Raw genomic sequence first — 26,501 nt, 5'->3', positions numbered from 1 at the left:
TTTGCTTCCTTCTTTTCCCTTTTTTTCTTTTTACCTTTTAGCTGGGCCGACTAGACGAGAGACGTGCTGACTTGGGCCTGGCCTGGCCTGGCCTGACCGTGGCTGACCTGATCGGACGGCACCTGTTCGAGGACGATGCGCCAACGCATTTGTATTCGATGGCAACGGGTGGTGCCGAGAGCGAAAGCGGCGCGAGTGCTGATGAAGGAGAGCTGAGGATGAATCTGGGTGTTGAAATCGAGTCCTGCGGTTCTTTGCTTCCTCGCAAGCCGTGATGGTACTCTTGTACACGCAGAGGCACACCCCAAATATACAGTCCATGGAAATAATATATGGAGTTGCATCAAGATGGACTAGCCATGTCGCAGCACTCCGCAATCAATTCTTGCAAGTCTCGTGTGGGTTCGGAGAGCGAAATGGCACGGCAAAGCTGGTGGTGTCAGTTCGGTCCTAGTGCTTGGAGCTATCAATAATCGCGGCCAAGCGTGTGACTCCGGCAACGAGAGCCTTGAGCCCCGACAAGCTGCGAGGCAACGGCGGGCCAATGGCGGGGCAGGCCTTGCCAGCTCGCGCTCGTACCGGTACCTCACCTGAACCCGGACCGCGCAGCTGTGCGAGTACCCAGAGGTACCGCCCCTTGCGCCTCCCCCTACTTGCAGCGCCGGTGTCAGGCGCCCAGCACCGCACCGCCCAGCGCAACGCAGCACAGCGCAGCGCTGGAGGGGCCGAGCTTCGCCCCTCTTGCGCTGACGGGACCCCCGCTGGAGGCACTTGGTAGCGTCGGTGGCCAGCGCAGCAGGCCGCTGTGTCGCGTTTGAGAGGTGGGCTCCATCGTCGTCGCTTGACCGGGCGTGTGCTCGCGCTGCTCGTGCTTGTACCGCTGCTGCGCACGACAGCGGCAGAGGTACCTGCTGCGCATGCACCGGTACGCCATGGTGCTTGGCCGCCACGTCTGGGACGTCGCTGGCCTGCGAGGTCGCGGTACAAGTGCCCCGTCCGACGCCCCGTCCGCTGGCTGTACCGGGCGGTACTTGGGCGTTGTACCGCTACCAAGGCTCAGCACTCAAGCTGCGACTTGGTGGCCAGGTACCCGCGCTCCAGCGCATTTCGCACCTGGACAACCAGCGGCTTGCCTCCCCCTCCCCCTCCATCCCTCTTTTCCCGCCCGACTCGACTTTTTTTCAGGTATTTTCCAGTGCCCTCTGCGCTGTTTCCCCCCTCCTTCGGCGCACCCACCCCTCCCAAAATTCTTACCCCCCCAGTGGCTTGCTGTCCGCGTCCCCCGAATTGAAATCTTTCCCCTCCCCCCCTCTCGTCGTCTTCCTTCATTTACTGCCCTCGCCCTCTTAACCCGCCTCTCCCCTCTCCATCTGCCACCATCTTCGTTGCCCCCAACGACAACTGCATCAACTCGCAGCATCGCCATTCTCTGCCCGACCCCGACATTCTATCCACCGAGGCCTCCAGGAGCCTCTGTCCTCACCAACCCAACATCTTTAATCTTTCCATGACCAGAATACCGTATTTTCCAATGAGCAGCATCAACACCAAGGCCACCGCAGTCACACTTTAAACCCCACGGGCGCGCGTGCGAGCGAGGAGCTAGGAGTCGAGAGCGAGAGCAAGAGAGAATTCGCAAACCACCAGGAGCACGAGTTCGATATTCAACCATCGGAGCCTTCGCCCCAGCCGGCAGAGCCGAGCGTCGCGTCAGCGCAAAACAACCCATCGCCATCTTCACCCCCATCAACCACAGCACGCGACTCGCCTAAAATGCCTGGCGCCAGCGTCGCAGTTCTCCCGCCTCCAGCGGCCTCGACCCCGTCCTCGCGGAAGGCGTCTCTCGCACCAGAACGCAAATACAAATGCCAGTTCTGCAACAGAGCCTTCAGCCGGAGCGAGCATAGAAGCCGCCATGAGCGATCACGTATGTTCCGTCCCAGAAAAAAAAAAAAAATTCTCCCTCGACAAGTGAAGCAGAAAAAAAAATACATTGAGAATTCTCCCTTCCTCCACATGCCAGCCCTGCTAACCCTCTCTTCTTTTTAGATACCAAGGAGCGTCCTTTTAAGTGTATGAAGTGCCGAAGTACATTTGTTCGTCGCGACCTTTTGCTGCGACATGATCGCACCGTCCACGCCAAAGATGGTGGCGTCCCCCTTCACAGCGACGGCAAGCGTCGTGCTGGACCCAAGACTCGAGCCATCGGCGGCCCCTCTAAATCGTCAATCGCCTTGGACACGTCCACCTTGGAGCAGATGGAAGCTGGCGGCGACGGTATTTTCGATGTCGAAGCCGCCGCAATGCTTGTCGCCGACCTGCATCACAAGGCCACTGCTGCCATGCGTGGAGACGATGGATCTTACGAAGACGGCGCATCCATGGCCTTCTCCCCACGAAGCTCCACCGTCATGGAGCCTGCCGTCACATATCCATCCGGTGCCATCGCCCTCCCGCAGGTCCAGTGGGACAACTTCATGGCCGAGCCCAAACCCCATTCCATCGCCTCGAGCGCCTCGGGCTCTTTTGAGTCGTCGCAGCCCTTTGCTGGTGGAAACAGACTGTCGCACCATGCCGGCCAGTTGCCGCCATTCAGCGGCCGAAACTGCAATGGTCTTGTGCCTGCCCTCCAGTCCATGATCAACTCGCTTCCCGCCTCTGGCCCCGAGATCCCAGCCCCTCAGTCTCCCTCTGCGGTAGATTCGCAGCAGGCTGGTTTCAGAGCTCCTCAGGTTTCTGGCGATGATGAGCGAAACGCGATTCTGGACAACATCCGCAGCACTGACCGGGAGCACGCCATTCCCGAGAGCTTTCGCCTCCCTGGCCTGGGCTCTCTGAACCGCTACTTGGCCACGTACTTTGGGCTGTTCCACCACCACCTGCCCTTCCTGCACCCTGCTTCCTTCACCCCGTCTCAGGTGTCGCCGCCGCTGCTCTTGGCCGTCCTCAGCATTGGCGCTCTCTACGCCTTTGACCAGGACCAAGCATACATGCTTCACATCGGGTCCAAGGTTCTCGTCAACCAGTTCCTCCAGAACAAGGAGAACTTTAGCTCCCGCAAGTGTCCGCTGTGGACCATGCAGAGCTCGCTCCTGAACATGATCTTTGCCAGCTGGAGCGGTGACCCCAAGGGGTTGGAGTGGGCATGCTCCATCAAGAGTCTCCTCGCTAATATGGTGGCTGGAAACCGCTATGAGCTCAAGCTTCGCCAGGAAGCCCGCGGCACGGCCAAGCCCACTCGCGCAGAGTGGGTTGAGGACGAGGGTTGCCGCCGCACGTACTACGCAGTCTACATCTTCTTTGGCTTGCTGACCCTGACGTTTAACCACACCCCCGCCATCGGGTTCAATGAGTTTGAGGACTTGCAGCTCCCTTCGACGGAGGCCCTGTGGAACATGCAGGTTGCCGACGAAGGCGCGTGGGCCGAACAGCTCGAGAAGTCGCCCGCCGTCATCTTCATGGAAGCCCATGACAATCTCTTCCAGGGCGAGACACTAAAGTACAGCGCCTTCTCCACCCGTGTCATGATCAATGCCTTGTTCCTCGAAGTATGGTATCACAAACGTAGCCCTGAGGCCTTGCAGGATGTCGTGACCGAGTACAAACTTAGACTCGCCTTGGAGACGTGGGAGAAGTCATTGGACCTGTGCGAACCGGAATCTGTCGTGGTGCCTCTTAGCGCTCCCCACAAGGGCCACCCCCTGATCTTCAATGCCCGCGCCATGTACCGTAACGCCCGCGCCCGCCTCGAGGTTGACCTGAAGACTGTGCAAGAGGCCCTGCGATACCACGAGCCGTACGAGGTCGCCGCCGCCATGTCCCATGCCCGGGACCGCGTCAAGCGCTCCAGCGAGATGATCAAGGTGATTGAAGAGTGCTACAACTGCCTGGAGACGGCCGTGGTTCAAGGCGTCCGCTGGGTGGCGCGCACCTCGTCGACCAACTGGAGCGTCGAGCACCCCCTGTGCGGCCTGGACCTGATGATCATCCTCACTCTGTGGCTGTATCGCCTGGAACACGACGAAGAGCCAGCAACGCCAGAGGAGGTGGCCATGTACTACAAGGTCCGACAGCTCTTTGTCAAGGACTTTGACGAGAGCATCATCGCCAACTTGAGCTCTGTGGTTGCGCGCCTTTGGGGCTCCATGTTGGACGAAGTTGTTGTGTGGGGGTAAGTCAATTGTTTTTTTCCCCCAATTGCCTGATGCAGAGTGCTAACAAGTAAAATAGAATTACTCGTCTCATGGGCGAATCCTTCAAATTGCATTCAGAAGCCCTTGTTGGCTATGTCGGCGACGAAGCTTCCTCTAATGTATCGACTCCCTCGATGACCTCGCAGGGAGCGGACGAGGACAGCGTGTACTAAATACATATGCGATGACGAAACGACCTTTTCTTTCTTCTTTTCTCTTCTCTATTCATCTTATCAGGGGAGCGCGAAAACACGCGCCGGCTTTTTCCTAACGCGCAACTCGATTCTTATGGCTTTATTTCCTATTGTCTTTTCCTTTTTTCTTCTTCTTTCAGCTGATTTCCACTGGCTTGTCAATATTTTTACATTGCGGCGCGTGCGGTTCGGAACGGAGTAAGGCTAATGCTGGGACTATGCTTTTGTTTTCTTCGTGCTCATGTTTTCTTTTCTCTTTGCTCTTTTCTATCGGTTTCTCATGTTATTTCCTTGACGGCTCCTGAGACAGGGCAGGTGATCGTGTGTCTTGTTATGTTATGTTACTGCTCTTAATTATTGGCTTTGATTTGTATTTGGTCGTTTATTCTGCATGGGTCGATCGAAAGGATCATGGGGGATAATTTTGGAGAGGCGGCGAAAGCAGGGAAATACTGGCGGGATATAGGATTGGACGTTTCGCATGATTTCGGGGCCCCGAGAAGGGATATTTGGATCTCGACACCGCGGCAGCGCAAGCTAATGAACTGCGAGGGCAGGTTGATTGGCTGGTCCATGATGGTGATGCCGCCTTTTTCGCATTTCCCTTTTTGTTTCTAATGGCCCTTGTTGCCCCCTTTTTTCTTATCATGGTAATTTTTTTCTGTTGCTTTTTCCTTTGCAGCGGCTGTTCTTCTTTCCTATTCTCTTCGCTCCTGCTTGCTTGCTGTCGCTTTTCGTTGGCATTGCAGTCTGATTTACCATTGGCAATTTTCCAATTCTCAGATACCTTGTTCGATATACAGATTGCTATTCTTCATTGAACCTTTCTACTTCTCTCTTCTCCTTTTTTTTTCTTCTTTCCTTTGAACTGTGTGCTCTCCTCTTGTCACGTTTGTTTGTGTGCTGTGTCTTTGTTCTTCATTTTGGTTATGCTACGAAGGGATGCTTACGGAATGACGGGCACTCGCGCTGCATGGTTTACTGTGCATGCGAGAGTGCTTATGGACGAGAGCCAGTCCCGCTGCTTCGGTGTGTATAGATATTCTAGTACTACAATTCGAATAATTGTGTCTCTGTCAAAAGACGATGCCACGTAGAGTGCGTGTGTGTGTGCAAATGTGATGTTTTCATGGTTCGAGCACAAGCGTTATGCCATGTGACTGCACTAAATAGAGTCGTGATATGCGTACCAAGATGGAAAATGCTTGGCTCCTCGGATGAGGGTAATTTTTATTTAAATTAGCTTTCTGGTTTGTGGCAAGCCAACCGGTTTCCACGTTCTTGTCAAACGCTGTGCGACTTCTTGTGGTGTCATCCGATGAGGAGAAGCTGGGGAGGTCAGAAGGCCGTTGGAGGGAGTGGTGACACTTGACTCTTGCTTTCCCCTCCCCTCCCCTCTATTCTGGCAATGGCCTAATGGGGAAGGTTTGAGGTTTTAGGAGATGAGGCGTGATGGACGATGGACGATGTCTTGGGTGAAGATGCCCAACTGACTTATACCAGACGTATATGCAAGGTAACGTAATGATGTACATCTACGTACCAACGTGGCGGAGGACATTGAATCCGACACGACAATGAAGACGGCACGGGCCTTGGTTTCCCCGGCGAGCTGGTGAGTGAGTGTGCCGTGGAATAAAATAACATGCAGGACGCAAGGGAGAGGAGACGGACGCGCGAGCCGAGGGTAGGACCGTGTGTAACTCGAAGCGCAGAAACTTCAGACCAAGGACAAGAAGCGTCTCTGTCTCTGCTTCCCTCATTTCCGCACTATTTCGTCGTGCCTGACCTTGTATTGCCTTGCGGGCTGCATCTCGCGTAGCTGCTTCGAGTCGTGGCAAGCAGAATGTGGCGTGCACATGCTCATTTTGTCCTTCACTGTCTCTTCACTTGCTTGGTGTTTCTGTGGCTCGGACTTGTTGCTTGCTTCTTCTGCTTTCATCTTTTGTCTCTTTTATCTTCGTGTGCTTCTAATCATACTTTTCTTCTTCTTCATTTTGCTCACCCATAGCAGTTTGCTCTTCTAAATATACTGCATCCAGAAAGGAGGGGGGGAAAAAAGGGCTCATGGCTACCGCTCGGGGATTGGGCCTGTTGTTGGCTCTGATGGTGGCACTCACGTCGTGTCTGGTGGTAGCGGACTGTGAGTGCGGGTTTATCGCGCCGCGGAATGGATATCTGAATGACGACTTGTTCTTTACCAATATGATGGAAAGCAAGTTCTTTGAGATGAAAGACATTTCGCGGGACGGCACGTGGAGGCGGCAGCAGTACAACGTTTCGGCGAGGGCTGGAAGAGGCGAGTACGGCAAGGCGTTTGCTCCTGACAATGTTTTCACGATTGCTGAAGACGGTGATGCCACGGAGAGTGCTGATTCGAGCTCAATTGGTGGTGATGGGATTGGGCTGGTGGTGGGCAGCACAGTTATGAATGAGGCTATTCCGGTGGCGGAGCTGGACTCGGCGAGAAATGACATGCACTACGGCTCGTATCGCGCGGGCATGAAGCTGACGGCCGTCAATGGCACCTGCGCAGCCTTTTTCTGGGTATGTCTTTTGTCCGTTGCTTTTTGTTAGTCTTATCGTATGCTGATGCTGGCTTGTCTTCCACAGTACTTCAATGACACCCAGGAGATTGACATGGAGTTTCTGTCGCGAGAGTTTGACCCCGTGAAGAAGATCTATCCCGTCAACCTCGTGATCCAGTCGGAAGCGTCGCGGAAGGCGGGCTATGATGCGTCCAAGACGGGCACCTTCAAGGTGGTCAACCTCACGTTTGATCCCACGATTGGATTCCATGAGTATCGCTTCGACTACCTGCCAAGTCGAGTCTTATTCTACGCCGACAGCAAGCTGCTGGCCGAGATGAACGGAACGTCGGTGCCTTCTGGTCCTGGCCACATCATTCTGCAGCATTGGAGCAACGGCAATCCCCTGTGGTCTGGAGGCCCTCCCACGGAAGACGCCGTCCTCACTGTGAGCTACGTCAAGGCATACTTCAACTCTTCCAACGCAATTATTCAAGAAAGCGCGGCTGAAAGCTGTCGAAGGGCACGCGGCGACGGTTCGGATAGCAGTAACAATGACAGGGTGTGTACGATTGCAGACGTGACGGCAGCAAATGCCAGCACAGGAGGCACCTTTTTCAACACGAGTGATCCGAATAAGCCAAGCAGTGGTGGAGGAGACGATGAGAGCGGCGCAGTTCGTCTAGGCAAGACGGGGCAGACGATGGCGAGTGTGATGTTGCTGGTGCTGATGATCGCATGCTTGTGAATGCTCTTTTTTGGACGTGCTAATGAATGGCGCTCATGAATGGGTTCTTCTGACGTGAAGTGGAATGCAATAATGAGTCTATGACTTGTGTGCTTTGGGGGCTGGAGTTGGAGTTTTATACATTGAAGGAAAACAGCACTTTTGGGTGTATATGATATAGTTGAGCCTTGTTGGTAATGCTCGAGACACCACATAGTAGGGAGTCAGCACTGGAGGCGATGAGTGTCCTTGTTAAGTGAATAATGGATCTTGCTTTTTTCCTGCATGAATTTGATTGATTGATTTGTTGACTCTGTGACGTTTTTTTCTCTTTCCTTAATGAGACACTTAAGAATGACGGCGTGATTCAGCTGCTTGTTTTGTCAAGGGTGCTGGTCAGATGCACGATGCCGTCATGGGCCCACAAGACACCGAGCAGCTGGATCTGATGTTTCAATATTTCCTCTTGAATCTTTGCTTCTTTGGGGAGGTGATGGGGTTTTACCTTTACAAAAGGTATTGGACATGTGATTTATTCGAAGCAGCTCGGTGTGGTAGAATGACAAAAAGAAGATCGTCGCTCAATCATGGGGAACGCGACAGCCTTGGCTTTGGGATGTAGAGGTATGCTTAATTTAAGATGTGATTGATTGCATGTATATGAGCTGAGAGAGGTGAGACTGGGAACACGCGGGTGACTTGGTTTGTCCAAGTGAAGTGGTGGATGGAATCGTGGCGCAAGCTGAGGGCGCCAGCTGACTGTGGAGATGATTTACATGAAATGTCTGGGTGCATAGGTAGGTACATACATGTATATAGCTGAACCGTTGCCTGATACATTTTCATACCTGGATGGAGTTTTACAATTACAATTCAACTACTGCTACTACTAATTGGTATCGTTTATAAAGAAGCCCAACTCAACTTGCTACAGCCATGACGCCAACTACGCTCAGCCTCGTGGTCAAAAACAACTCGAATGCCTCGCAGCTCTACGCCTACGTCACCGGCCGCGCAGCCCAGGGCGTCTTCTTCCTCAGCGCCGACGGCATCACGCCCTACTTCCCTTCCTCGCCTTCGACCATCCTGCAGCCGCTGGCCCGCGACTGCTCCGTAGCCATCGGCGGGCCGGGCCGGAGCCGCACGCTGACGGTGCCACGGCTGGACGGCGCGCGGGTCTGGTTCAGCCTTGAGTCGCCGCTGACGTTTCTGCTCAACCCGGGGCCCGCGGTGGTGGAGCCCTCGGCGACGAACCCGGCGGACCCGAATTACGGGATTCGGTGGGCGTTTGCCGAGTTTACGTTGAATGATGTCGAGCTGTATGTCAATGTGTCGTATGTCGACTTCTTCAGCGTGCCGGTGTCGTTGAGGCTGGAGAATGGGGCCGGGAAGGTGACGAGTGTTGAGGGCATGCCGGCGGGTGCGCTGGATGCGATTTGTGGGAAGTTGAGGGCGCAGGCGGGCGTGGATGGCGCGGGATGGGATCGTCTTGTTGTTCAGGCTGGTGGCAGCGGTCAGAATCTGCGTGCCTTGAGTCCCAACTCGGGGAGGGTCATGTTTCCGGGCCTGTTCAGCGGATACTATCAGGGGTACGTGAATGCCGTGTGGAAGAAGTACCAGACGGCGGATCTGGTGGTCAACATGCAGTTTGCCGACTGGGGCGATGCTGTCGGCCGCGTGGATGCTTCAGGACAGCTGCTCTCGTTCTCTGGAGGCGGAGGTGTCTTTGGAAAGCCGTCGGAGGCGGACATCTTCTCGTGCGACTCGGGACCCTTTGCGCACGGCGCGGGCGTGTCGGACAAGCAGCTGAATGTCGGGGCGCGGCTTGCGGCGGCGCTCAACAGGAGCACGTTGCTGGACGGGGTTTCGCATCCGGAGGGGGAGGACGTGAGCATGTATTATAAGGAGGCGGTGACGAACCACTATGCGAGGATTTGCCACGAGGTGAGCATTGGGGGGAGGGGTTATGCGTTTCCGTATGACGATGTTGGGAAGATTGGGGGGACGGACCAGAGCGGGTTTTTGAATGATGGGGATCCAAAGGTGTTGACGATTGGGGTTGGGGGGCCTCTTTGATGGGTGATGAGCGTGTGTAGGGTGCTTGTATATGGGATGCTGGACATGTTGGTGTTTTATGATGTAGTCCATGCTGGGATGTATATGGCGTTGATGGACTTGGTCTACGCTGATGAGGCTTGTATATACAATATCAGAATGCATCTTTTGTTTTTGACTGAGACGTACTCTAGCTATTTTGTTCATTGAGCTTACAATCACGACGATTCTCATGTCAACTCCCAGGATGACTCTCATGCCAATCTCCTGAATACCTACTCTCATGGCATCTCACATGTCAAGAGTTCATCGGCATCATTTGTGTTTATTTATAGCATAATAAAACTTTGCATAACGCGGCCCCGCTGAATTAGCCTGCTTTCTAGTCTCTGGAAAAAGAAGGTTGTTGGCGATCACAGTTTGGCAGATTTGGCGGCGTTGTTAATTATAGCATCTTTAGCTGCATCCTTTGACAGGAGCTGAAAGAAAAAAAAAAGCGACAAGAGAAGAGAGAGTGCGAGTAAGCCGGAGGGTGGGCTGTCCTTGAGAGATGCTTGACATAAGACAAGCTTCGACTAATAGTTCTTGGGCCTCATCAATGATTCGTATCTATACCTACCTGACCTACTTGAACCATTCTTGTGCCACTGAGGCTCTTACAAATACTACTGTAGGTACAGGTACCGGAAAGTGCTCAACATACTTGGTACAACTGTTGCAAATATAAACTAACTGTTGGATGGCGTGCTCGGTTCAGGCAACAATACACCCTGCCTGTGCTACTCATCCCTCACTTACACTCGTTCTAGATACAGGTACAGTACTCGTGCTCATACTGTAGGAATAGAAAGGGACTGTACGGCAGCTTTTCCAGGCATCTCACCAATTACCCGGTCTGGAATCCTGCTTCTGTCCCGCTGCAACGCTTCCTCTTGTCAATGCAAGGATTGCACTGCATTATCGGACTCGGAATTCAGCCCAGGTCCACCAACCAGAAACCGCTGCACCCCTTCTCTCGTGGAGCACGGGCCGCGCTCCGTCTCTCTGTTTTCAAACAATGCCGATTGACATGACATTGACATGACAGGGAACAGAAATGGAACCGGCCGAGATGGTCGGGGGGGGGGGCCCGGGGGGAGGATGAGAATCGAGAAGTGAGTTCCGTGTTGCTGTTACGTCAAATCCAACAAACGGCACCCCTTCTGCAAGTAATTCCCTGCCGCACGCTGGAGGTAATTATGGGATTTTTCTGACCGAGTTGACAGGTCAGATGTATTAAAATTTGGTACAGTACAGTACCCTGCATTTCGAAAGGATCGGAGTAAGCAGCATATATTGCTTGATGCCTGCCAAGCCGGAAGCATAACGAAAACACCACCTACCTAGTACATGTTAGCTGGCAGTAGCACAAAGCGAGGGGCTCCAGTGGGTGTTGCATCTGATGCTACGGTGGCTCTTTTGGCTACAGTAGTAGAAGTGGCTCGAGTTGCTTGTATTCTTTTTTTTTTTTTTTATTAGTACACATCACTGTTTTACACACCTGTCGCAATCATATTCGTCGCATCAGTTCAAGGCCTGGTGTTTTTGTACTACTCTGGCCGGCTTGGTTTCAATGTTAGCGAACCGTTTCTGCTAAGGCGGTACCGCTTCTGGCCTGTGGCTTTTGGCGCTCGGGCTAGTACCTGCCTAAGCACTCAATGGCACTTCCCCGTGCCCCACCACCTTAGCAGGTTCGCGGCTCGCATTTGCTTGATTACTGTACGTTACATATAACTTAAGTCAAGGTACCTACAATTTCTGGCTGGAGGCACAATCTCCACCTCTCGTACCGCGAGCTAGAGCCTGTCGTGCACCAAATTAACTTGGTTCGAGCAATTACGAGCACTAGCTGGGCGGCTGTCGCCTTCGCATGACGAGCGGCAACAGGCGACACGAGACTTGAGCTGCTCCTGGCTCGGGCCCTTGGCGCAGCACCACAGACAAAGTGAGAGGGAGAGGGAGAAAACCAGAGACAAGGCGAAAGAGTGAGCGAGAGCGAGAGAGAGAGAGGGGGAGGCCACATGGGAACCGCGGCAGCCAAGCGACGGACTCCCGGAGACATTTTTATCTTGGCCCGTCGCGGTAGCATCGCGACTGGAGCCCTTGCCTTTTTGGCTGCTGCAGAGCATAACAGAGCGGAGCGAGCAACACCAAGAACTTGGGACAAGGAAGAAGATAGGAGGACGAGACACGAGACTGAGAGAGTGAAAGACTAAGACACAGAGAAAGTGGGAGAGAAGACCAACAACAAACGAGAGACAACCAGCGAGAGAAGCAATTACTAATTCGCCAGCCTCGACAATGGTCTACTGCGGCAAGCCCTCCAAGGGCTGCTCCAACTGCCGAGAGCGCAAGATCCGAGTAGGTTTGCATCGTCTACAGCCTCTGCCCTCTTTTGATCCGTGGAGCTTCATCCTTGGAGCTTCTTCATGCAACCCAGTGTGGCGTTTCCATATGCTTACGCTTCTCTTCCTCCGCCCATAGTGCGATCAGAAAGACCCTGGCTGCGGCCAATGCACCAAGCGCCAGATAGAATGCCCGGGCTATCGCAACATCGTCGATCTCATGTTTCGAGATGAGAGCAACCATGTGATTAAAAAGGCAACCACTGCGAAGCCGCGCATCAAGAAGCTGAAACATGGCGTCCGGGCCGCTCCGAAGCTAGACGCAGCGCCTCTGCCTCTAAACCCGCCACCACCATCTCCATCAGCGGGCGTCCTGGTCCTGCGCGACAGCCCGCGGCCGTCAAAGGCCCTAGGCCCCTTCAAAACCCATTCCAAGAATGGGCCTCTTCTGTCGGTGCTGCTGGCTGGCTCCCGTGGCGATGGCGACAGGTACGACAACGACTCGTGGCAGACCAACTCGTACCCCTACGAATACGAACGCATTGTCCGTCGCGGTCACAGTGACGACGATGACGACGACGACGGCGATGACAGCTTCGACTTTGATGATGAAACTGACACGCTGGTACATATCCCTTATGCGCCGTCCCATTCCCTGCAGGAGCGCGGCACTGCCTTCTTCTTCTCGCGCTATGTTGCCACGGACCATGGCTGCTATCAAAACTACGACTTCATCTACGACATCTGGAAGCCGCCCAGCATGAGCCGCGCAGGGGGGCTGGGCGTGCCTCCGCTCAAGAGGGCAGATGCTCTCATCTCTGCCGGCATGACGGCTGTCGGTCTGGTCGGCCTCTCTAAAATCACCGGTGATCGTGAGACCATGATGCGTGCCCAACAGAGCTATGGCACTGCTCTGCAGCTGGCCAACGCCGCTCTCCGAAACCCGGGTGAGGCTGTCGAGGACAGCACCATGCTAGGCGTCCTCATTCTCGGTACATACGAGTTCATCTCCGGACGCACGCCGCAGACGTTACACGCTTGGCAAGAGCACATCAACGGCGCTGCCACGCTCGCCACCATGAGAGGTCAGGCACAGTTTCGGTCAAAAGCTGGCGTCAGAATGTTTCTCATGCTATGCCACTCTGTCCTCATCAGCTGCATCCAGAGCGGCTTGCCCATGCCCAAATCCATTGTGGACTTGCGAAACGAGCTGCGGCATGTGGCGGACAGCAGGCGGCCGGCATGGCGTGTTATTGATCCCTTGTACAGGGCCCTTCAGATACGACACGACATCAAGCACAGGCGGATTACCGGCGTGGATGAAATTGTCGGCAGTCTTGTCGAGATCGAAGAGGAGTTTGAAACACTCATCAACGGACTGCCACCGTCTTGGCGCTATCAGAATGTCAAGCTGACCAGATCCAACCCGGCCATCATGGGTCGTACGTGCCATGTCTATCCTGGCCTGACCCAGGCCACGGCTTGGAACGCTGTGCGGACCATGAGAATGCTCGTCCAGGAGACGATCCTGGAGCAGCTGTGCCATAGTGTCGAGGATCCCACGACTCTTCCGATGCACCACCAGATGCTGTTGGTCAAGGCCATGAGAATGCTGCGCATGCTCGGCGAGGCCGTCGTTGGGAGCGTGCCCCAGCACTTTGGCATCGTGAGCTCCCGAGACGTCAAGTACAGCAAGACCAAGGAGACTCATCCTACCGTCACTGCCCAGAACCAATCGTCGACTATTCTAGCGACACCGTCACTCTTGCCACCGGCTTCTGATCGGGACGAGAGCAAATCTCCTGTTCCTGCCTGGCCACGGGAGAGCGTAGCAACACGTCCGACGCTGCTCGATCCAACCCAGTCCGAGCTGGACAATGGTCGAGGCTGCGACTCGGAGAGGTTCCTGACACTGGCCACGGCAAGCAACACCATCATCTGGCCGCTCTATACGTTGGGCCTGTCGTCATCCTGCACGCACGAGACGAGTGCCTACATTGTCGATAGACTCATGTCCATCTATCGCGAGACGGGCTTGGAACAGGCCCGAGTTGTCGCGGGCATGATGCAAAACAAGGTTGAGTCGTTGACTTGGGCCAGCATTCCGACAACCCGTCTGCCGTCATTACCGGATGACGCATTGCCGCTGGTTGTGTAGACAAAATCTTTCTTCTTTGAACTCCATCTTCTTTTCCCCCCTTTGCTATGACTTTCGTTGGATATACTTGGCTACCCTTTACTTTCTTTTCTTCTTCTTTCGTCTTCTTCTTGCTGAGTACGAAGAATGCTGACATGTGGCCCATCATTTCGAGTATCTCCTTTTCTCCTCTCTTTCGTTTCCCCCCCTTACTTTTGAGCGATGGATATGATGGCTTTGGACCATTTTTTTTTCCTTTTTTATTTCTTTGCAACCGCTATTTAGCTACGACTTGTTTCCACTTTTCTCATGTCAGCTGCATTTTAGTTGTATTACATTATATCATCATTTATTTTATCAGATAGACAAAAAGCTCGCTGTCGCTGTAGCTCTTGCATGTCGATTCCCCCTTTTTACCAGCTGTCAAAGTTACCAAACCCGCCTGCTTTCATCTTCTTCCGCGGTTGTGTTTCCCATGTGTCCACGTCGTCTGTGTCGTCTGTGCCTTTTCTTCTGCTACTTGATCCTTGATCCATTGCGCTCGCGTCGAGGTACTTGCCGATGCTCTGCTTCGCATCCGGCTTGGCAAACGTGCCGTCGCCACGCAGCCGTTTGCCTGTCCATGTTGTCTTGTCGTCCTCGGTGCCGCCTTGCAGCCGAATCTCCTCCTGCTGCCGGTCGAGCTGCTCCTTTTCCTTCTTCTGGGCCTGGAACTCCTCAAAGGGGTCGACGAAGACGACAATGTCCTTGATGACGATCTTGTTGAGGGGGCGGTTGGAGCCGTCGGTGGGGACGTCTTCCATCTTGGCGAGGACGTCGAGGCCGGACTCGATGCGGCCGAAGATTGTGTGTTTGCGGTCCAGGTGGGGGGTTGCTTTATAGGTGATGAAGAACTGGCTCGAGTTTGTGTTTTTGCCCTTGTTGGCCATGGAGACTGTTTTCGAGTGATCGTATTAGCCTCTAGAATTCTACTTGGGAAACACAATCGAACAATGTATTTGGAGAAGAAAATGAAAAGCTATTGAAACGTACCAATGCCGCGCGAATCATGTGTCAGCGGGCCATCAAACTCGTCGTTAAAATTCTTGCCCCAGATACTCGTACCCCCCTTGCCGGTACCAGTGGGATCGCCGCCCTGGATCATGAAGTTGGGAATGTTTCGATGAAATGCCACGCCCTTGTAGTAGCCCGTCTGCGCGAGCCTGATGAAATTCCATACCGCCTTGGGCGCCGTCTCGGTCTGCAGCTCGATGGTGAGGTTGCCCAGGTTGGTCTCTATCCTGGCGTAGCCCTTGGCCTTGACGCGTTTCGGCTTGAGCATAAACTCCTCGTCTGTGAGGAGCGCTCTTTCGCCGCTTGTTTCGGGGGTCAAGCCAGTGCTGGTGAAGCTGGCGGCGGCCTTGCCAGTGGTGTATGCGGCGGCGTTTGCGGCAATCTTTCTGTCCTGAATCATGGGTTGCCGAACAGCAGCGGCAGAGCCTGACTGCTTCGACTTTTCCAGCGCGCCCGAGCTCTTGTTGACGTCGCCGCCGGCTTCTCTCGCCTTGCGCGCCCTTTCCACCGCGGCTTTGGCCTTGAGCACCTTGTCGCCCATGCTGCCTAACGCACCGGCGTTGATGTTTCCGGCCTTGCGCTCCTCCTGCTGCTCCCTTGTCAATTGAGCCTGTTCGCCATCTTGTAGGTACTTGAACTGGTCTAGATTCCGGCTCGCCATGTTCTGGGGATCCTGAAGGGTGATGATGTCGGCGCGCGTAAATGGCTGGTCGTCGACAAGATCCTGCCACGACTTGGCCTTGATATTCATGCGCTCGACGGTGTCCCAGGCGAATACATTAGCATAGTTGCCGTGTCGGATGGCGACGATGTGCGTGTTATCGGTGAAGACCTTGTAGGTGACGGGATCGATTAGGTCGCCTTTGCCGTCGCTCAGGCCGGCGCCGAGGGAGTCTGCCTCTGCATTCCTGGCAAAGTTGAGGCGGATCAGGTCCTTCTTCTGCAGGGGTTCAGCATTGACGGGGTTCTGGTTGGGATGCTTCTCGAGCCAGGCGCTGATGACTTCGACGTCGAAGACGGTGCCGTCGGGGGTGCAGACGGGGTTCTTGAAGGGCTGGAGACTGGCGGCGCAGAAGTTGAAGGGGAGTCGGCGGAAGGGGACTTGTTGTGCGGAGCGGGAGGCGCCGGCTCCTACGCTGGCGGAGTAGGCATCTGACGAGGACCATTCGGAATGGGTGATCTGGCAGAGAATGGATGATGTTAGTCGATGAGCGGCGCATGGCACGTGAGAGGGAATGGAGTTGAATTGCTCACATAGAGCTTGTCGGTGCCTTTCCCCATGGCGTAGTAGCTGCTGGTATTGAAAAGAGAGAGAATATGAAAGGAATTTTTTTAAAAAAAAGTGATGAATCGAAAGGATTATGTATGCAACGGAAATCACAATGGATTGATTATATGCAAACGGGTATCGTATCGTATCGTTTTGGGGTATGATTATGTATGACTTGCAGATGAAGCATGACGATGGACTCGAGAAATAACAATTCCTTATCGTTATCAGCGCTCGGCATTGCATTGCCTTACAGTGCTGAGGTACAGTACCAACCCGGTACCAGCCCGCTACAAACAGGTACCGCCAAGCCCGAGCTACCCTGGCAAAAGCTACTTTAGCGGGCTGCGTAAGTGCCCTTACGTACCACCCAATCGCTCGCATCTTCAGGTACACCGTGCGCGCTCCAATCCCGAAAGCTGCCACCTCGACAGGTCCAGATCTCGCTGCTTCGTATCCCGTTACTTCCTCCAGCTTCGTAATGCCTTAGTGCATGCAACTCGACTCGACACCTGCAATTGCTTCTTCTCCTCCGCAACAGCGATTGTCTCTCGTCTCTTCTGGCTGCCTCGAGGCCACGACAGAACCCACCTCCGACCAGCTGCGCTTTGTTCTAGTGCCGCGCAATTCGGTCGCTGAAGAAATAGCACAGTCCAACCAACGCTGATCCGGTCCCTGAACGAACCTTCGCCGTCATCGTCAAGCCGCTTCTGCTCTCCTGGCTCTCCTGGCTCCCTTGGATCACCTGGGCTGAAGCCACAGTCGCTCATCGTCAACCCCGAGTTACTTTTGCGCTGCGCCTGGATCCGTCGCCAGCATGAGGGCTCTTCTCGGGCTTCTCGCCCTGGGCATGTCGCTCTGGACCGCCCAGGCCCTTGAGGTTCCCATGGTATGCGCGCCAAGTGCTGGACGCCCGTAAAGGGGTGGCATTGGCTAACCAGCTTGTTTCTGCAGAACCAAAAAGAGGATTCTCGCCAGTACTGCACAGGTATGCATCATGTCATGTCCATGGCTCTGGTGCTCATCCCGCATCTGAAGATGGCTAACGAGGGCTCCAGGAATGTACAGTCGCACGTCTTGGGGCGGGCCGGTTGATCCGTTTATTCTCGTCAAGTTTCTAAATAATACCGCTCCTCAAGGGGATGATCCTATTGCGAGTCTGGTTATTTTCGAATGGAGAGATGCCGATTTTATTGGAATCCCGGATCCAGACATCCAGGCTACAGTAAGGCACTCATATACACATATATAGCTGGTCTGTCTCCGCATTGCTAACGACCATGATCAGCGACTTGCACTTTGCGACGATAGCATGATTAAAAACGGCGTTTGCAACTCGACCGACAAGGGCGAATTTGTTCTGGCCCCGAATGCGACTGAGAAATCCAACACGTTGATTCTGAGCAAGGCCGTCCACCTCAACAACCCGACTCCGATCAACTACCCCATCAAGAAGACTGGATACTACTGCGTCATCACCGAGGGCTTCAACATTGAGAAGTACAATGCCGTGGTCGAGTTCCGAAATGCCTATGGAGAGCTGCCGGCAACCCAAATTCCAAAGCTGCCTTTCTACGGTGGAATGTCCATTCTATACGCCCTGGTAACAGTCTTTTGGGCTTTTCTGTACTTTCAACACCGACATGATATTCGTGAGTGCTGGATGCTGCCTTGAACTATGCCCGCTATTTTCTTTCTAACCATCCCTGCTGCAGTTGCGGTGCAAAATTACATCACGGCCATTCTCATCTTTTTAGCGATTGAAATGCTCCTGACATGGGGTTTCTACGGTATGTGGCCATCTATACACCCACACATGCATCTTATTTCTATGCTAACTAGTTACCTAGATTTCCAAAATCACCACGGAACTGCCAACGTGGGCAGCAAAATCTATCTCATTGTTGTTGCGATTCTCAACGCGGCTCGAAACTCCTTTTCCTTCTTCCTGCTCCTCATCGTCTGCATGGGATACGGTGTCGTCAAGCCCACCCTTGGCCGCACAATGATCTACGTCAGATGGCTTGCCGCTGCGCACTTTGTGTTTGGCATTGTCTACGCAGTCACAAGTTTACTGGTATCACCAGAAAGTGCTGGTAAGTTGAGAACTCTGGCTTCATTCTCCGTCCCTCTTCCTCAGAATACTAAGAGACACCGACAGGGCCCTATGTACTTCTTATTGTCCTCCCGCTGGCCGGAACTTTGACTGGCTTTTATGTTTGGACGCTCAACTCGCTCAACTTCACTCTCAAGGACCTGCGTGAACGCAAACAGCATGTTAAGGAGGGCATGTACAAGAAGCTGTGGTGGGCTATCCTCATCAGTGTCTTGGTCATCTTTGCCTTTTTCTTCTTCAACAGCTTCACCTTTGCGTCTGTCGGCGATCCTGATTTTGTTCCTTTCCACTGGAAGACTAGATGGTTCATCCTGGACGGCTGGCTCAACATTGTTTACTTTGCTGATGTTGCTTGGGTCGCATATCTCTGGAGACCAACAGTCAACAACCGCCGCTTTGCCATGAGTGACGAAATTGCGCAAGACGATGATGGCAACTTTGAAATAGGAGACATTGGCATGCCTGACGACTCAGATGATGAAGAGGCACAGATTGGCAAACCTGTTGCCGGCTTCGGACAAGAGAGCGGTTTGACAGGTGCTGGACCAGCACAAGCCAGCACCAGCAGAGCCGTGCCTGGTGGTGCGCAGTCACAAGCAACCGCTCGTGGCGTTCCACGAGAGTCTCTTGAGGGAGAGACAATATTCGCTGTTGGCGAAGACGGTGACAAGGCATCAGACAGCGAGGCTGAAAGCGACGACGATGAGGACGCCAAGCTTGTACATAAGAAACTGTGAGGAGGGGGGGGACGAGTCTTTTGGAACCGCTTGGTTGTAGAATGGAACGGAATAGGCTTTTCGGAGTTTATGAATTTGGGTTTTCGTAACAACGTTGTTTATTTTGTGTAGAATAGAAAAATATTGACAAAGCACGAGACGAAGATGAAGCCCTTTTTTGGTGAAGTAGGCTGGTTTCAATGAGTACTGGTCGACGGCGATGTAAAACAAATAGATTCAACGAATGGACTTGCAAGTCAGAAATGGGAGCTGCACTTGAAGGTACAGAGTCACAGGATGTTAACTGGGCATTGATACTGAACAAGCTAGAAACTTATCATACATGTACATGTCGAACCTTGAAGCTCTAAGATTCCGTCACATCACCCCCGAATCCAACCGGTCGACGACGGCCGTCGTTCTCGGGCAATATCGCGAGCGCCTTGTACACTTTGCCCATGCCGCTGGGCCCACGGTCGACGAGGCGCTTCCAGGCCTTTTCAATGTCGCTGGCTTTGGATGGGGAAACACCAGGCACCTTGCTGAGGGCCTCGGCGCGCTGGCGGATTCCCATGAGCTCTAGGAAGTCAGCCTGGGAGATGGGGCCGTGGACCTCGATGCCGTCGCTGGCGAGGGTGGCGGCCTCTGCGATGGCGTGGAAGTCGACGTCGGCGCTGAGGTCGACGAGGCCCGGGGCGGCAAATGGGCTGACGAGGCGATGCTGGCGGATGCCGCGGAGGGAGTTGATGGGCACGGTGTCGGAGGTGCCGTAGTCGAGGATGAGGGCGGCACCGCTGGGGGAAGCCTTTGGGTGGGTGCGGGAGCCGCCGATGCGGGCGGCGAAGTCGGCGGCGTAGAGGGAGGCGTCGGGGCAGATTTCGATGACGGAGCCGGGGGTTTGCTTGAGGCGGCGGTAGCGGGAGGAGGACTCGGGGAGGACGCGCGAGTGTCTGGTGGTGGCGGAGGAGAGGACCAGCTGGAACTCTGGCGGAGGCTCGTGTTGCTGGGACTTGGGGGTGCCGAGGTCTGCGTGGGTTGTGCCTGGGGGGGTGATGGAGACCATCATCTCGCGCCACTCCATGGTTGGGGGTGCGGGATCTGGAGCGGGAGCATCGTCTGGTTGGGTGGAGGAAGAGGCTGATGGTGAGGGTTTTGGAGCTGCTGCGGCGGCGGATTGGAAGGTGTGGATGGGCAGAGCGTCGAAGAACTCGTGAGCTACGATGAAGGGAGTCTTGTCTGGCTCTGCGAAATGGTTAACCCCATATCATGTAGAGTTGTTGTAGCTGTTCTTACCTATGGGGATGGACTTGATCGTCTCGGTCCAGACAATCGGTGCTGAGCCGTATTTGCTGGGGCTGTGGCATCCGGCTTTGGATTCAGTCGAGGGCGCATCAGGGCCGCAGAGGAGCTTCTTCTGCGTCTCGCGCAGCTCACGACTGGCCTCGACCATGAAGACGTTTTCGATGCTGTTGGCCATGGCGGGAAACCGCTGGATAGTCTATCGGGGAGACATTAATTAATATATGGGATATGATAGATAGGTAAAGAACCGTGAAGGGCTTACACGAAGCATGTCGTCCATGAGGGTGCCTCGGCCGGGGCCAACCTCGATGAGCTGGACGCCCTTGCTGGGCCTGCCTTGGCTCATCCATTCGGCGATGAACCAGATGCCGAGAAGCTCGCCAAAGATCTGGGAGATTTCAGGAGACGTGACAAAGTCTCCTTTGGCGCCAAACTGGTCACGGCCCTCGCCAACGGCTCCGGTATAGTAGCCTCCTAGATCACCGGTAAGGCACATGCGCATGTAGCTGGCCAAGGGGACGGAGCCGGTGGTCTGCAGGAGTTGGTTAGCGATGTTGAGGCGAGTCTTGTGTTGCATGAGTTTCATGAGTGGCTAACATACAGATATAGCTTCGTAGAGCTGCTTGGCCAATGGCGTGGACCATTTTCTCTCTTCTACACGGCGAGAACTAGTTGACGAGAAATACCGAGGGATGTATATTGATGGCTTTGCTGCATGTATATAAGAGTGTGATGGTGGTTGTAGTAATGATAGTCGTCGTCTCGCAACATGTGCAGCTCTGGGCAGTGAAGCCGTAGCAGTAATGACGGGCCTCATTGTGGCGCCGGCCAGAAGTAAATTGCACTTTTTATTTCTTCATTCAACGGTGAGTGAGTGAGGAGATGGGCAATGAAGTGCAATGAGTTGAGTTAATAGGTAGTTCGTCAACAGTTTGAGAGTTGTCGTTGGCTCGAACAAAACCGGAGCTTTTTTTTCTCCCGAGTGCGCCGCGGGTTCTGTCTGTGCCATCCGAGGCCCTATTAGTGTCGAGTCTCTTTTTCAGACGCTGAAGCTCAGAACTAACAGCTAGAGCTTGTTACTATAATCACTATAACTGCCACCAACTACGCCTGAGCGGGTTAGTGTCGACGATAAGATAAAGCTCTCTCTAGCCTTTCTTGGGGGTCATTGGCTACATGTATGTTGTCCAATTCACATGCAACTTGTTACCCTTTTTCTATGTATTGTGTACATGTATTCTACATAAACGCTATGCTAGGTACTTATATTCCAGACCCAACTCCCCAGGACTCTTAACCTGTGATCACATGTCAGATATTAGTAGTCCAAGATGGGTGTTCGGAGCAGGTTGCTTGTTTGACTTGCCTTAAGGGGGGCCAGTATATCATTCAGTTTTGTGCAGGATTCCTGAAGGTTATCTGTGAAGGACGTTTCGTTAAACTTGTTGAATATTTCGAGGTTTGGAGGATTGTATCTCCCCGGGGACATCCTTTCGAACACCCTCTTCATGGCAGCTATTCCTTGAAGAGGAGGATTCCATTCCCGAGGACGCCCCCATTTCTCCGCTAATCTATCGAGGTAGAGCATGAGGCTAGCCGTTCCTGCAGCAATTGCAGTTGCAGCAGACTCGCCGCTGCATGACAAAAACCCTTCAGGGCCGCCAAGCGGGATCGCTTTCCCCGGGAAGAAGAAGTCCGCTGTTAGTCTGTGCACGATGGGATACAACTGTATGCCGCCACCGATTGGGGTTGACTCCGCTATTCGGATGCACCTGTCCGACTTTCCTGGCCTTGTCCTCACAAACTGATCTTCCTGATCTCCAGCCGAGGAGACCATGATTATGCCTTTATCATCAGCATTAAAGACAGCACTGTCAAAACGCCTCTGCACGCTGTAGGTGACTCTCTTTCCAATCGTCCAAGCCATGCATATGACATCCACTCTCTGCTCCGTGGCCCACTCTATTGCCTGCTTATCGTTAGTAGGACTATCTGCTATTAGTTGGCTGACAACTCTAACGTACCTTGATTGCAGACTCCTCTCCCATGTTTACTTCTGTAGGTGACACTGTCTCGTCTAACCGGTAGATGTAGAGTTTGGCTTTTGGGCACATTAAGCAAACGAGCCATGCCACCAGAGAGCCGTGGTTCAGTGTACTTGGTGGTAAGTACCTGTACCTATAGTTTAGTTTAGAATGATTGCTTTTCAAGAACGAGTTAGGAGAGAATGAAACACTAGCTTCAATCTTTCCATCAAAGATATCCAGGGTAGTATCTATGCCATCGTCAATAATAGCGATTTTAACAGGAGGTATTTTAGTGTCTTCGTCTCTGAGATTTGATATGATCATTCGAAATTCTCTTGAGCTCTCCAACCACGGATGATGCCTTGAAACTGTATGAGTGACCATTCTTGGCTCAGGTTATATAATTGAGACGGTGTTACTAACATTGGGATACTATTGATCTCGCTGCTTCTTTTTTTGAAGCCTTTTGGATAACTCTCTTCGTTGTCTGTAACTGTATCCACGAAACCAAGTTGGTCCTCTTGACCTCCAACCTGCTTTAGAGAGTTACTTGACTGATATTGAGCAAGATGTTCCAGAATCGGGTCTGGTTTTCCTGCTGCAGGTCCTGCAGGGGAATTGTGAGAATTTTTGTAATCATTGACGCCGATTTCGCTCCACATGGTTTCAATCGTATCAGGATAAGTCTCCACGTAACCCAGAGGCTTGTTCTCTTTCAAGAGATGGGGAGCATCATCAAAGTTAGCAAGATCAGATGAATCAGAGGCATTGGAAGCCTCCCTCATAAGTTGCCATTTCTCATAGTCATCGTCAGAAGTCGTAGACGCCTTTTGATCATCGCCACTGCTAGGAGTCATAGACGCCCTTTGCTCATAGTCTTCGTCTGCTAACACGGGGACCGATACGAAGGTAAATGCCTTGACATGTTGGGCGATATGTTTGACTAGTAGCTGCATGATGTCTTCATGGTTACTTCTCTTTAAAACAGGCGCCATTTCCGCTGGCACACAATCGCAGAAAGGACATACATACTGATCCTCTCGAGTGAGAATCTTTTTCATCTTCCTTGACAACGTGTCAATTTGCGATTCATTGGGGGGATGTCGGCTAGGATGGCTCTTTTCATCTTTCATATGCGCAACAAAGGCCATACGATCATTAAATTGATGAGTTCGGCCATCATGATCGACATTACAGTACCATGTCCCCATGTGGATCTTCCTATTCCATTCTCCTGAGTGGATGGTATCCATATGGCTAAGCCATTGACTCATATTAGAGAAAAATATAAAGGGAGATATACAGTCTTCAGATAAACAGACATATGGCTGTATGTCCGCATCTACATGACTTCTATCCAGACATCAGAATATATCTTGTATCGACGAAGCTATGGGTGAACTTACTCCCAGTACGTTGTATCCTTTTCAAGTTTGTATGAATCCAAAGGCCTCGCACAGTATGGACAGGCACAATATTTATCGCCTAGCGAGGGCTTTGGCTTTTGAGGGTACCCGATGGCCCCAATACGAATAGATGATCCACTGCTGATAGTAGAGAGGCTTGGGCCATGCTTTATATAGTTGCGGGCTACCGTACTTTGTAGTTCGCTTCTGGAATCATGAGAACTCGAAGATATGTTGTGCTTTTTCTCCAATACCTGAAACCGAAGAGGCTGTATCCTTGGATGTACTCGATTTTGAGTCTGTGGTATTTTGACTGTTGGAGGTGGCTCATTTACATGTAGTCTTGCCTTCGGTGCCAACGCAGTTACCTCTCGTCGCTTGCTGAGCTTCTCTTCATGTGCCTTCTTGCGAAATATCTTTTGACGGCGAACAGCAACAGAAGCACCCAGATGTTCACAAAGAGAACGCCTTGCATTCGGAAAGTCGCGCCTAGCAAGAATGGTGGCGTAATCCTCGAAATAGGCCTCTTCGTTTTGCTCAAATGTTGATGAAAGAACATATTTCTGACTTTGGGTTGACGCACGACGAATGGCTGCAGCCATGAAATGCAAATCTGTGACGGATTTTTCGGTTGCCTTCCAGGCTTCCTCATCAAGTTCTTGTCGCTCCTTCGAAATATTACCACTACTGACTGCAGTAAAGCATCTGGGTTAGAGATATTAAAAAGCACTTGAAGGCAGTGCTCAACACTTACTGTAGCACAAGTTCCTATGAAGCATTTCGAGAAGGTCCATTACCATTTCTTTGATGTCCGAATGGTCCCTCAGGCGGTTATCTAGCGATCTATCTATTGAAGCTAATGCGCCTGTATAATTTATCCATAAATCGAAGCTTCTTCCAAGTTGTCCAATCCTAGTACGTCTCGTGGTATCGTTCTTGCCAGGTTGAAGATGAGACGCATCTGCAGGCTGATTACCGCTGTGGTCGCCATTTTCAAATAAGATGATAGTTTCAAAGAGATTGGAACACTCAATGACAATGTCGTAAATTTCATTACCATCTGAGGAGCCGTGTTCGCTCATATCTGAGTTATACGGTAGGTATATACCAAAAGATCCGTGAACGAGATATGAAAAATCAGGACACATGCAATACAAGGAAGAGCGATGAGGTCAAGGGGGTGCACCGGCAGTGAACTATCTGCGGCATTTATCTCTGAACGCATTCAACAAAGGGAGATAGCAGTCTCCTCATATAGCTTTGTTCAAGCAACAAAGACCAGGTGACTTGAAATTGGTGGCTTCCTTCCAGCAACCCTGCTTCTAGGCGTCTGATTTGAAACAAATATGTTCTGGTGACACAAGTCGTAATTGTTCGTTAAACCCCTCAAAATGAGGAGTACATCAAAAGACCTCTGGATATTTCTATCGGCGGGGTATGTGTGTATCATGATAGGTTATTTTATGCACCTCCTCTCTACCCACCAACCAGTGGCCTTTGACACGCACCACTACCTGCAACTAATCCTTGCAGCCTTGCCATTGCCATGCGACATACATATATGCATAATACCTCTGGCTGACCAATGGTACGTTACTATCTGAGCCGCAAGTATCTCCAAGTTATCGTAGGTTGTGGTGAGATGTCAGCCTCTTGCCAGGTCCCCCGCATCACAGACGATATCAATTCTGTCAAACACCATAGAGATCTATTGATGATACACTGCCACAGCTATGCGCGTCTTTATTGATGCTCAAGATCTGTGGCATCTTTTGATTGCTCTTTATCCCCTCTTTGTGCAGGCGCTTCCTCGTACAGATAAACGAAGTGACACGGACTTGAGAATCTTCAATGCCGTGAAGAATATTCGCCAAAAAATACGGGCAATTCCACTGCAAATACAACATGTTCAGCTCCACCAAGACCTCGAAACGGCAAATTTTGACAAGTTGTGTTCAGCGTTGCATTCACTTTTTTCAATATTTGAGAATCTTGTTGCAGATAATGTTCGCCAGAACATTAGAGACGATGGAGAGACCGTGATTCCTCATCATCAATGGGTAAGTCTATAATACTTCGCCTTCCTGTAGTGTTTATCACTGAGAATGTTAATCGTGCAAAAAGAAAAACCAGCTTAGTTCATTATATCCAAAGCTATGGATTTTAAGATGCCTTCTCTGTAATTCACGTGCCGATGCTACGGACACACAGGCTGCAGGAAATGAAGGAGATATCTGGCTTCACTCTGGCGAGTATTCAACCGATGTTCTTCTTCAATATGCTCGCTTCATCAACTTCCATGGTCCACGCACATTATTGCACTACAAAGGCTTGTCAGAGCAGATCGAGCATGTTCACTTAGAAGTCCAAGAGGTTTTTAAGGAGTCACTGAG

At 52.4% G+C, this 26,501-nt stretch overlaps 9 protein-coding genes across 9 annotated transcripts; 5 read left to right on the top strand and 4 right to left on the bottom strand.

Moving 5' to 3' along the window:
- Positions 1-1,773: 1,773 nt before the first annotated feature.
- Positions 1,774-4,366, top strand: TRIVIDRAFT_51124 (uncharacterized protein; the record flags this gene model as incomplete). The annotated part of the gene is made up of 3 exons (XM_014099726.1): positions 1,774-1,927; positions 2,050-4,171; positions 4,231-4,366. 3 exons carry the CDS (start codon positions 1,774-1,776, stop codon positions 4,364-4,366), a joined length of 2,412 nt encoding a protein of 803 aa, XP_013955201.1.
- A 158-nt stretch (positions 4,367-4,524) lies between these two features.
- On the bottom strand, positions 4,525-5,193 carry TRIVIDRAFT_186679 (uncharacterized protein; the record flags this gene model as incomplete). The annotated part of the gene is made up of 1 exon (XM_014099725.1): positions 4,525-5,193. One exon carries the CDS (start codon positions 4,960-4,962, stop codon positions 4,738-4,740), a length of 225 nt encoding a protein of 74 aa, XP_013955200.1.
- Positions 5,194-6,493: 1,300 nt separating this feature from the next.
- TRIVIDRAFT_51159 (glycoside hydrolase family 16 protein) lies at positions 6,494-7,663 on the top strand (the record flags this gene model as incomplete). The annotated part of the gene is made up of 2 exons (XM_014099724.1): positions 6,494-6,934; positions 7,001-7,663. 2 exons carry the CDS (start codon positions 6,494-6,496, stop codon positions 7,661-7,663), a joined length of 1,104 nt encoding a protein of 367 aa, XP_013955199.1.
- A 742-nt stretch (positions 7,664-8,405) lies between these two features.
- On the top strand, positions 8,406-9,913 carry TRIVIDRAFT_171010 (glycoside hydrolase family 64 protein; the record flags this gene model as incomplete). Its single annotated transcript, XM_014099723.1, has 1 exon — positions 8,406-9,913. The coding sequence occupies one exon, from the start codon at positions 8,579-8,581 to the stop codon at positions 9,716-9,718; it is 1,140 nt and encodes a 379-aa protein (XP_013955198.1).
- Positions 9,914-12,037: 2,124 nt separating this feature from the next.
- On the top strand, positions 12,038-14,239 carry TRIVIDRAFT_153443 (uncharacterized protein; the record flags this gene model as incomplete). The annotated part of the gene is made up of 4 exons (XM_014099722.1): positions 12,038-12,097; positions 12,221-12,480; positions 12,643-13,527; positions 13,630-14,239. The coding sequence occupies 4 exons, from the start codon at positions 12,038-12,040 to the stop codon at positions 14,237-14,239; spliced, it is 1,815 nt and encodes a 604-aa protein (XP_013955197.1).
- A 392-nt stretch (positions 14,240-14,631) lies between these two features.
- TRIVIDRAFT_59426 (uncharacterized protein) lies at positions 14,632-16,552 on the bottom strand (the record flags this gene model as incomplete). The annotated part of the gene is made up of 3 exons (XM_014099721.1): positions 14,632-15,152; positions 15,251-16,451; positions 16,526-16,552. The coding sequence occupies 3 exons, from the start codon at positions 16,550-16,552 to the stop codon at positions 14,632-14,634; spliced, it is 1,749 nt and encodes a 582-aa protein (XP_013955196.1).
- A 519-nt stretch (positions 16,553-17,071) lies between these two features.
- Positions 17,072-19,527, top strand: TRIVIDRAFT_90826 (lung seven transmembrane receptor domain-containing protein; the record flags this gene model as incomplete). The annotated part of the gene is made up of 7 exons (XM_014099754.1): positions 17,072-17,430; positions 17,496-17,529; positions 17,600-17,766; positions 17,830-18,193; positions 18,257-18,331; positions 18,392-18,637; positions 18,703-19,527. The coding sequence occupies 7 exons, from the start codon at positions 17,359-17,361 to the stop codon at positions 19,392-19,394; spliced, it is 1,650 nt and encodes a 549-aa protein (XP_013955229.1).
- A 213-nt stretch (positions 19,528-19,740) lies between these two features.
- TRIVIDRAFT_192474 (uncharacterized protein) lies at positions 19,741-21,446 on the bottom strand (the record flags this gene model as incomplete). The annotated part of the gene is made up of 5 exons (XM_014099720.1): positions 19,741-20,615; positions 20,667-20,871; positions 20,938-21,207; positions 21,277-21,329; positions 21,362-21,446. The coding sequence occupies 5 exons, from the start codon at positions 21,444-21,446 to the stop codon at positions 19,741-19,743; spliced, it is 1,488 nt and encodes a 495-aa protein (XP_013955195.1).
- Positions 21,447-21,993: 547 nt separating this feature from the next.
- Positions 21,994-25,190, bottom strand: TRIVIDRAFT_223467 (uncharacterized protein; the record flags this gene model as incomplete). Its single annotated transcript, XM_014099719.1, has 5 exons — positions 21,994-22,644; positions 22,700-23,063; positions 23,126-24,055; positions 24,109-24,799; positions 24,863-25,190. 5 exons carry the CDS (start codon positions 25,188-25,190, stop codon positions 21,994-21,996), a joined length of 2,964 nt encoding a protein of 987 aa, XP_013955194.1.
- Between the last annotated feature and the right edge of the window lie 1,311 nt (positions 25,191-26,501).

Source organism: Trichoderma virens, assembly GCF_000170995.1.
Source record: "Trichoderma virens Gv29-8 chromosome Unknown TRIVIscaffold_76, whole genome shotgun sequence".
Classification (NCBI taxonomy): domain Eukaryota; kingdom Fungi; phylum Ascomycota; class Sordariomycetes; order Hypocreales; family Hypocreaceae; genus Trichoderma; species Trichoderma virens.
The sequence above is the reverse complement of the archived record's forward strand: the minus strand, read 5'-3'. Positions and strand labels throughout refer to the sequence as shown.